General features: G+C 41.5%; 1 protein-coding gene across 4 annotated transcripts in view; it reads left to right on the top strand.

Moving 5' to 3' along the window:
* The window catches only part of LOC112631238 (cytochrome c oxidase assembly protein COX15 homolog), a 39,375-nt gene that overhangs the window by 1,104 nt on the left and 27,768 nt on the right, over positions 1 to 10,503 (top strand). For 3 of the 4 annotated variants that reach the window (XM_025396016.1, XM_025396015.1, XM_025396014.1), the window contains exons 2-5: positions 2,040 to 2,221; positions 4,205 to 4,327; positions 4,614 to 4,800; positions 7,957 to 8,124. In XM_025396016.1, the coding sequence (XP_025251801.1) occupies positions 2,040 to 2,221; positions 4,205 to 4,327; positions 4,614 to 4,800; positions 7,957 to 8,124 (660 nt within the window). The remainder of the gene's footprint in view (positions 1 to 2,039; positions 2,222 to 4,204; positions 4,328 to 4,613; positions 4,801 to 7,956; positions 8,125 to 10,503) is intronic. The other variant, XM_025396017.1, reaches the window with a different exon arrangement.

Below are 10,503 nucleotides of genomic sequence, written 5' to 3'. Positions count from 1 at the left end.
CCAAGTTAATTAAACTTTCTGTTCATCGATTTCCTTATCTGTAAAATGGGGATAACAATACCTACTTTAAGGTTTGTTATGAGGATTACATTCTTTAATATACATCAGGCCTTTAGCACATGGTAAAAGCTTAGTAATTTTTACCCTTATAGTTTATTTTTGCTTAAAAAGTTCCAAGTAGTCAGGTGAGGAAGTATAACTGCATTCTACAGAGAAGGAAATTGAGGCTTAAAGTTACTTTTCTAAAAGTGATTCAGTTAATCAGAAGTAGGAAACTGAGCATGAATCTTTGGACTCATAGGGGTATAGTCAGAAGAGGGCATGCATTTGCTTAACTAGTAATTATTGAGTGATTATTATATATTAGGAACTGGAAAAAGAAAGGTAAATATTATAAGAGTCCTGCCCTGGAGGAAGTCAGTTTATTCATTTGTGAAATCTTTATCATGGTTTCGTTATATAAAGGAACAGTGTTAGAAACAAAGGTAGCAGAAGGGAGAGAGCAAGACTGACCAGACGCTGCTACCCCAAAGCTCAAGTGGAGATACAAACAGATGAAACTGAAGGGACAGCGATGTGCTGCATAACAACATTTTGGTCAACAATAGGCCACAGATACAGTCATGGTTCCGTAAGATTATAACAGAGCTGCCTTTCCAAGTGTACCTTTAAAAAAAAAATCTTTTTCTCTAAATTTCTTTTTTAGAGACAGGGTTTTACTTTGTCACCTAGGCTGGAGTGCAGTAGCATGATTATAACTCACTGCAGCCTCCAACTTGGAAATCCTGGGCTCAAGCATTCTCTTGCCTCAGTCACTTAAGTAGCTAAGACTACAAGTGTGTGACACTGTGCCTAATTTTTAAAAAAATAGAGATGGGGGGTCTTGCTATATTGCCCAGGCTGGTCTTGAACTACTGGCCTCAAGTGATCCTCTCACCTTGGCCTCCCAAAGCCTTGGAATTGTAGGCATGAGCCTTTGCACGTGGCCCCATTTTTAAATATTTTATACCATATTTTTACTGTAATTGTTCTATGTTTAGATAAACAAATACCATTGTATTACAGTATTTGGTACGTAACATGCCATACAGATTTATAGCCTAAGAGCAATAAGTCATACCATATACCTCAGGGGTGTAGTAGGCTGTATCATCTAGATTTCACTAAGTACTTCTTTTTTTTTTTTTTTTTTGAGAGGTGGAGTCTCGCATCAACGCATAGGCTGGAGTGCAGTGGTGAGACTGGCTCACTGCAACCTCCGCCTCCCAGGTTCAAGTGATTCTGCCATTTCAGCCTCTCAAGTAGCTGGGATTACAAGCGTACGCTACCACGCCCAGCTAATTTTTGTATTTTTGGTAGAGATGGGGTATCACCATTTTGGCCAGGCTGGTCTTAAACTCCTGACCCAAGTGATCTCCCTGCCTCGGCCTCCCAAAGTGCTGAGATTACAAGTGTGAGTCACCACACCCAGCCTTTAGATTTGTGTAAGTACATTCTGTGAGGTTCACACAATGATGAAATTGCTTAAGAACGCATTTGGCAGAACATGTGCCCCTGTTGTTAAGTGATGCTTGACTATACATTACAGTGTATTAAGGGCTGTCCAGTGTGCTGTGGGAGTGACCTATTGCAGACCTTAAAGAGCCTGGGAACAATCCCAGAGGAGGTGACATGTAAGCAGAGATCTGCAGTAGGTATTATTAATCAGGCGAAAGGAAATGTACAAGCCAGGAAGAAATGTTTAAAGACCTAGAGGTGAAAGAAAATATTCCATATCTGTAAGTAGAGTGAAGTCTGAGGGAAGTATTCAGAGATGAGAAAATTCATGTAGTTGGGGATAGGTTTGAGTGAGGCTAGATTTGAAACCAATTGGAAAACCAGCTGGAAGGTTGATGCAGTAATCCAGATAAGAGATGATGACTTACCAAGACATAGCTGTGGGGATGCTACGGTACTTCACCCTAATCAGAATGGGGTTGAGTGTGGGTAGCAGCCATTCCCTGTTTATCCAGTTGTAATTTGTCTATCTTGATCTTTAGTGTGATTGCATCAGGCGCCCTTTGAGGCCAGGGCAATACAGCACCATCTCTGAAGTAGCTTTGCAATCTGGAAGGGGTACAGTGTCTCTTCCCTCAAAGGCTGCCGAGCGGGTGGTGGGCCGATGGCTCCTAGTCTGCAGTGGAACAGTGGCTGGAGCAGTTATTCTTGGTGGAGTAACTAGGTGAGTAATTTGCTCATAGTGAGTCAGGTATTTTGATCATAAGTAGAAGCACAGGTTGACTGAGGAGAAAGGAATTTTTTTTTTTTTTTTTGAGACAGAGTCTCGCTCTGTCGGCCACGCTGGAGTGCAGTGGTGTGATCTCGGCTGACTGCAACCTCCGCCTCCTGAGTTCAAGCGATTCTCCTGCCTCAGCCTCCCAAGTAGCTGGGACTAGGCGCATGCCACCATATCCGGCTAATTTTTTGTATTTTTAGTAGTGACAGGGTTTTACCATGTTGGCCAGGCTGATCTCGAACTCCTGACCTCAGGTGATCTGGCCACCTCGGCCTCCCAAAGTGCCAGGATTACAGGCATGAGCCACCGCGCCCAGTTGGAGAAAGGAATTTTACAGAGCATCTAGTCTAGCTCCCTTATTGTACAGATGGAGAAACCGAGGCCTTAAAGAAGGAACACGTCTGATGGCTTGCCCTGCTATAGAACATTTAAGTGTTTTATTAGTAGGAGCCTTCTATAAAGACTGGTTTATGTCTTAACTGGTACCTGTGCATTGTTTATGTATCTTTTGTCTTTCAATCAGAGTCCAAGTTTGTCTCAAAACTTTTTTTACGGTTTGTTTTACGGTTTGTTTGAATTAAACCCAAAGAAGTTCTGTGCATCACAATCGGTTCATGTTTCTTAGGTTCATTTAAATCTTTGAAAAGACTATAGATTTAGATATTCCTCCCTTTCCCCCTCTTTTAGTTGCTGAGGAAACTCGAGTCATTTGTCCTATGGTTATGCACAGTCTAGATTTTGCTGATTGCATAACTATGTGATATTTAACATGTTCCTTTATCCCCTCTACTTCCTGTGAATGAGTAGTTGTTTGATCAGATTCAAATTGGGGATGAGGGAGCAAAATACTTCAGTAGGTGAATAGAACATTCATGAATATCTGGTGTATGTTATAGATGTTAACAGCCATTAATTACCATCGCCTGGATCCATTGTTTCATTAGCATAGTAAAATTGTAACATTTTATTAGCTCAACTCTAAAAAGCTTTCCCTCATCATCAATCTGGATATCCCAAGGTATAATTTGTATAGGAAAGGCAGGATAAATACTTAATTCTTCTTTCCCTTTATTTACCAATTTTCAAAATAATAAATTGGTCCCCCAAATCCTCCAAAGGCAACAAATAAAGCATTTGGATTTTTAAGGCTTATTATGAGATCATAGGTTCAAACACACTTGATAATGTTTCAGTTCGTTGTGATGATGGTGTTAGTGATTTGCTCAGATTGTCCCATCTTTAGTCAGTGGGCATCTCCTGAAATTGGCTTTAGTGACTTTTTGGCAGGGCCCTAATTACCTTTGATAGCTTCCTTCCTTTCTAGCATGACAAGATATTCCAAGCTCATCTTGTACATTTCTTGCCTCAGGCCTAAAATCAGCCTTTTACTTTAGGAATCCTAACTCCTTTTGGTGAAAAAGTTTCTGGTTTTAATCAAATATACCTTCCTCAAATTCTCTTCACATTCCACATCCCTTATTTCAAAATACCTTATGTGTTATATAGGTTGTTATGAGCAAGTGCAACAAATTTGAATGTATTGTCTTTAAATTCACCCAAGAATCTAAACCGGTATACATGTAACAGATCTCTTTTCCTTGGGTAAGGAATGTTGGTTATGCATTTAGAACAGATTGCTTTGGCTGTAGGGGTTGAGTTTGCCTGTCAAGGAATGCTAGTGAAAGAAAGAATTGGGAAAAAAAATAAAAAAGAAAGAAAAGGATTGAGAGAATATAAGGGTAAATAAATTTGTACCTGATGGCAGCTGTTTCTGACAAAATTCTAAGCAGTGAGAGAGAAATGTCTCAAAAGAGGAAACAATTGTGTTTAGCTTTAACGAGGTTAAGTTCAGATCCACTTGTTGCTATAAACCTTTTGTGAGTAATCCAGCCTTACACATACACCCCAACATTTCTTTCCCATCCTAAGGCTGACAGAGTCTGGCCTCTCGATGGTAGATTGGCATTTAATAAAGGAGATGAAGCCACCTACAAGCCAAGAGGAATGGGAAGCAGAATTCCAAAGATACCAGCAATTTCCAGAATTTAAAATGTAAGTATGAAAGAACATTAGGTAAACATCCCAGTAGGCCCATTTGATCTTTTGCACTTAAACCCTTCAGAATGGTTAGATTATTTCATGATCTTTGGTTCAGTTATGTTTAGTCAGCTTCTCTTCTAAGCCTCCAAATCCAAAGTCATCCTGAGGTCGTTGATGAGGAAGAGGGCAGACCTACCAAGTTGCAGGACTGAGAAAGAAAGTTTTTGCGTTCCATAAGAAAATAAAAATCAGAAGGATGTTTCCTCCTCCTTCTTTTTTGACTTTCCATTTCACCCAGCTTGAATCATGATATGACACTGACAGAATTCAAGTTCATCTGGTACATGGAGTACTCACACCGAATGTGGGGTCGCCTTGTAGGCCTTGCGTACATCCTGCCTGCTGCCTACTTTTGGAGAAAGGGCTGGCTCAGCCGTGGCATGAAAGGACGTGTTCTTGCCCTCTGTGGCCTTGTCTGCTTCCAGGTAAGATTTATTCGAGGTTGAGAAACTAGACATGCTCCCAGGAGCTTCCTAGTTGGCATTTTTTTTTTTTTTTTTTTTGCAACGGAGTCTTGCTCTGTCGCCCAGGCTGAAGTGCAGCTCTGCCTCCCGGGTTCACGCCATTCTCCTGCCTCAGCCTCCCGGTAGCTGGGACTACAGGCACCCGCCACCACACCTAGCTAATTTTTTGTATTTTTAGTAGAAACGGGGTTTCACCATGTTAGCCAGGATGGTCTTGATCTCCTGACCTCATGATCTGCCTGCCTTGGCCTCCCAAAGTGCTGGGATTACAGGCGTGAGCCACCGCGCCGCGCCTGGCCCCTAGTTGGCATTGTTTTTAAGGAAATAATCTGAGTCACTTTAATAGAGTAGGTAAGAGCATGCATTTTAGTGTCACAGGCCTAGCTTCAAGCCCCAGCTCTGACACTTAGTAAGGTAAATTACCTAACCTCTGAAAGCTATGATTTCTTTACCTGTAAATGGGGATAATAACAGTGCCACCATGTACAGTTGTGTAAATTTTTTTTTTTTTTTTTTTTTTGAGACAGAGTCTGGCTCTGTCGCCCAGGCTGGAGTGCAGTGGCCGGATCTCAGCTCAGTGCAAGCTCTGCCTCCCAGGTTTACACCATTCTCCTGCCTCAGCCTCTACCTCACCTGGCTAGTTTTTTGTATTTTTTTTTTTTAGTAGAGATGGGGTTTCACCGTGTTAGCCAGGATGGTCTTGATCTCCTGACCTCATGATCCGCCCGTCTTGGCCTCCCAAAGTGCTGGGATTACAGGCTTGAGCCACCGCACCCGGCCCAGTTGTGTAAATATTAAATGAGATAATCCATATTTAAAGTACTTAGCTTTGTGCCTGGAATCAGTAAGCACTCAGTAGTATATTTTCATGTGCTGCAGGAAGTAGTTTGTTTCCCATCATGGGTGCCTCCCTAGGTTCTTGTCTCTTCCCTTTTTCTAACTTGTCTGCTGTAAGAAAGTGGGATCCCTGTGCTAGAATGCTACAGAAGCATACAGGAAAATTCCAAAAGAGAGAAACACTTTGTGGGATGAAAGATTATAGAATACCCATGTAGCTGAGAGAGATTCATATATAAATGGCAATTAAAATCATGTAAGTTGAGCACCTCTTAAGGAAAGATTCCCACAATTAGCAGGTTAGTACTGCTAGGATGATGAAAAAAAAAAAAAAGTTGGGTGAAACTGAGCCAGGAATTAAGAGAGAAGACACATAGGAGTATTTGGGTCAAGGTATAGAGATCCTAAAGGAGATTATCAGAGCATCAAAGAAACATCATCAAAATTTAATCAGGAGGAAGCTAATTGGTTAATTTAACTCAGAAGTGGTAAGAAAGTGAGCCAATTAGAAGGGATTAAGGCCGGGCGCAGTGGCTCACATCTGTAATCCCAACATTTTGGGAAGCTGAGATGGCTAGATCACTTGAGGTCAGGAGTTCCAGACCAGCCTGGCCAACATATTGAAACCCTGTCTCTACCTAAAATACCAAAATTAGCTGGGCGTGTTGGTGTGGGCCTGTAGGCCCAGCTACTTGGGAGGCTGAGGCAGGAGAATTGCTTGAACCCGGGAGGCGGAGGTTGCAGTGACCTGAGGTTGCACCACTGCACTCCAGCCTGGGCAACAGAGCAAGACTCTGTCTCAAAAAAAAAAAAAAAAAAGGGATTAAGGAGGGAGATGAGAGAGAAGAAATAGAGGCAGCAGAAACAGGTAATCGTTAAACATTAATCAAAGTCTAATAGTAACAAGAGAAAGGCAGGTAGAACAAAATGAAAGTTAACATTTTAGAATTACAAAAACGAGCCAACACTGAAAACGGACTATTTGGGAGGCAGAAATTGAAGATGTCAGATGAGGTATGGGAGAAGAAAGTGGGCTAGTAAATCACACTGTGTATGTCTTCATCTTTCAATGTCTCATGCAGTTGAAATCAAGGTAATTAGAATATCCAGGGTAATCTTGAAAGGGGAGAGAAATGCTCAAAAAGATTTCCAGAAGAGTATATGTTTAGAAGTGGCAGAATCCACCTCTTTGACCTGATTCTACTGAGCTGGGCAAGTGGGGGTGAAAGGGCTGTCTGATCTCATATGATTGGAACTGACAGTTGTTTGGTTAATTGAAAAAGCCAGTTAAAGCAGAGAATCATAGAATATGATACATACCATAAACTTTTAAGCTTAAATCTGTACGTTCATTACCAGCTTTTAAAAAATCAAGGCCTTTTCTTTGACTATGCATCCCCAGATTGGCCTTCAACTGCGGGTTTCTTATATCCCCATAAACTGTGCTTTTGCTTAAAGAGGAGTGGGAACTTAGATATTTGCAAAGCAATCTGCATGCAAAACCTTACTGATTTTTATGATTTTCCCCTGAAACTTTTATAATTGTCTTATTCCAACCTAACTTGATAGTAGATGTTTTTAAGCATTTACCTTAAAGTTTCTCCAGAACATTCAATCTAGTTTTATGAGATATATCCATGGACCTTTTTTTTTTTTTTCTTAAAGCTCATCAGCTATTGTTAGTGTTAGTGTATTTTATGCATGGCCCAAGACAATTCTTTTTCCAGTGTGGCCCAGGGAAGCCAAAAGATTGGACACTTCAGATCTAAATAGTAGTTAAGTATTAATGGTGATATCTGAAGAATTGTGGATAAGTCATGAATCCTGGGACACTGCATATTGGGGAGGGTATGGAAAGAGGAGGGGTGGGTTAGAGAGTACTCCTGATAGCTCACTTCTTCCGTAAAGTTGAACAGATTAGATTAGGCTGGGCATGGTGGCTCACGCCTGTAATCCCAGTACTTTGGGAGGCCGAGGTGGGCGGATCACGAGGTCAAGAGATCGACACCATCTGGCCAACATGGTGAAACCCCATCTCTACTAAAAATACAAAAATTAGCCGGGCGTGGTGACAGGCACCTGTAATCCCAGCTACTTAGGAGGCTGAGGCAGGGGAATCCCTTGAACCCGGGAGGCGGAGGTTGCAGTGAGCCGAGATCACACCACTGCACTCCAGCCTGGTGACAGAGCGAGACTCTGTCTCAAAAAAAAAAAAAAAAAAGAAAGTTGAACAGATCATTTTAACCTTGTTTTGTTTGCTCCATCTCTTGGGGATTCTAGGGTCTCTTGGGATGGTATATGGTGAAAAGCGGACTAGAAGAAAAACCAGACTCCCATGACATCCCTCGGGTCAGTCAGTACCGCCTCGCTGCCCACCTGGGGTCAGCCCTGGTTCTTTATTGTGCCAGCGTATGGACCTCGCTCTCACTGCTGCTCCCTCCGCACGAGGTAAGAGTTGTGTGCAAATATGTCTTCAGGACCCTGCTTTCAATTCTTTTGGATATATATCTAGAAGTAGAATTGCTGAATCATATAGGAGGTGAATATTTCGCCAACATTTTCTATTGGGAAAGGTGAAACAAATTGAAAAATAGATTGGGAGGGAGTACCAACAACAAGAAATATCCCAGTCACTTTACGTCTGATGCCCAGAGGGGATGGTGGATGGCAAAGTGAGGAAGATCAGAACAGAGGTGTTTCTGAACTTCTGGTGTGGACAAGAGCCATATTGTATTGTTTGTTAAATGGGGACCTGCCAGTTAAGTCTAATAATATAGTAAACCTTAGTGATTTTGTCTGAAGTATTTTTCTGTTTGCTGATTAAAGGAAAATACTAGCTTTTCATTTCATGCTTTGATTTCAAAGCAAGGTATGACATATTTTTGAGACCTTCATTAATAATAGAGGTCTCAAGACACCACACCCTTATAGGACATTTTTTTTCCCTAGAATTTTTTTTTAAATGAGTGTTGGCCAGGCGCAGTGGCTCCCGCCTGTAATCCCAGCACTTTGGGAGGCAGAAGCAGGCATATCACCTGAGGTCAGGAGTTTGAGACCAGCCTGACCAACATGGAGAAACCCATCTCTACTAAAAATACAAAATTAGCCAGGTGTGGTGGCGCATGCCTGTAATTCCAGCTACTTGAGAGGCTGAGGCAGGAGAATTGCTTGAATCCGGGAGGCAGAGGTTGCGGTGAGCCAAGATGGTGCCATTGCACTCTAGCCTGGGCAATAAGAGCGAAACTCCATCTCAAAAAAAAAAAAAAAGAGTCTTATATTAGGTATTGAAATCATGGGTTGACCTGAGTAAGCTGTTCCTGGAGAAAAGTTTGAGATGACAGCAGGACTCTTGAGTCGAATCATCCGTTAGGTACTTGGAGCCAGTAGCTAGATTCCAGTAAGGACCGGACATGTTGTCTTGGCAGTCATTCCCACAGAGAAGCCAAATTGGGTTGAAATATTGATATAGTAGACAACCGCTGAGTAATTCCACATCTGAAACATAAGGAATTATTTGAAAGTCTCCTGACTTTCAAAGCCAAACTTCTTTTATTTATTTATTTGAGATGGAGTCTTGCTGTGTTGCCCAGGCTGGAGTGCAGTGGTATGACCTCGGCTCCTGCAACCTCCACCTCCCGGGTTCAAGCAATTCTTCTGCCTCAGCCTCCTGAGTAACTGGGACTACAGGTGCACACCACCATGCCTGGCTAATTTTTTTGTATTTTTAGTAGAGACGGGGTTTTGCCGTGTTGACTGGGCTGCTTTTGAACTCCTGACCTCAGGTGATCCACCTGCCTTAGCCCCCCAAAGTGCTGGGATTACAGGTGTGAGCCACCGTGCCCGTCAAAGCCAAACTTCTAAAATGAATTCATTTTAATTCAAACTTCTAAAATGAATTCATTTTAATGGATTCATTTTGCCTGCATCTATAGCTGTTGCTTCCTGACAATCTATTCCTTCTTTTCAATCCCTGTAATTATCTTCCTCACCCAACCCAATACATACACACTTTCACATTTACCCACACTTACACATAAACCCACACACTCTTGCTGCTGAAATTGTACTCTTAAAGATTACTGATGACTTTATCAATTAATTGTTTTTCTCTGTTTGTTTAGATTCACCTAATTACAAAAAGGATTTGAGATGCTAGCCAATGAACCATATAGTGCTATGCTGTCGAACACAGTAGCTACTAACTACATATGGCTATTCAAATTTTAATTAATTAAGGCTGGGCACGGTGGCTCACTCCTGTAATCCCAGCACTTTGGGAGGCTGAGGTGGTGGATCATTTGAGGTCAGGAGTTCGAGACCAGCCTGGCCAACATGGTGAAACCCTGTCTCTACTAAAAGTTAAAAAATTAGCTGGGCAACAGTGGCACGCGCCTGTAATCCCAGTTACTTGGGAGGCTGAGGCAGGCGAATCACTTGAGCCTGGGAGGTGGAAGTTGCAGTGAGCCAAGATTGCACCACTGCACCCCAGTCTGAGTGACAAAGTGAGAAAAAAAAATTTTTAATTAAATAAAATTAACTTTATTTACATAAGCTTTTTGTTTACTTAAACTTTATACTTAAATAAAGTTCATTTTTAATTTAATTTTCAGTCATACTAGCCATGTTTCAAGCTCTTCTTAGGTAGATGATAGAACTTTTCCATCATCACAGAAAGTTCTATTGGACAGTGCTGATAGTATGATATGTTAGTAATGATACCTAACTTTTCATATAGAGTGTAAGCCATTTGAGGGTAGCATTCTGACATAACTCCTTTGTATCTTTATAGTAACCTGTTTATAAAGTTCTTATTCATATTTGATGATT

Source organism: Theropithecus gelada, chromosome 9 (genome assembly GCF_003255815.1).
Source record: "Theropithecus gelada isolate Dixy chromosome 9, Tgel_1.0, whole genome shotgun sequence".
Classification (NCBI taxonomy): Eukaryota; Metazoa; Chordata; class Mammalia; order Primates; family Cercopithecidae; genus Theropithecus; species Theropithecus gelada.
Note: the sequence above shows the minus strand (reverse complement) of the source record. Positions and strands in the feature narration are given on the sequence as shown.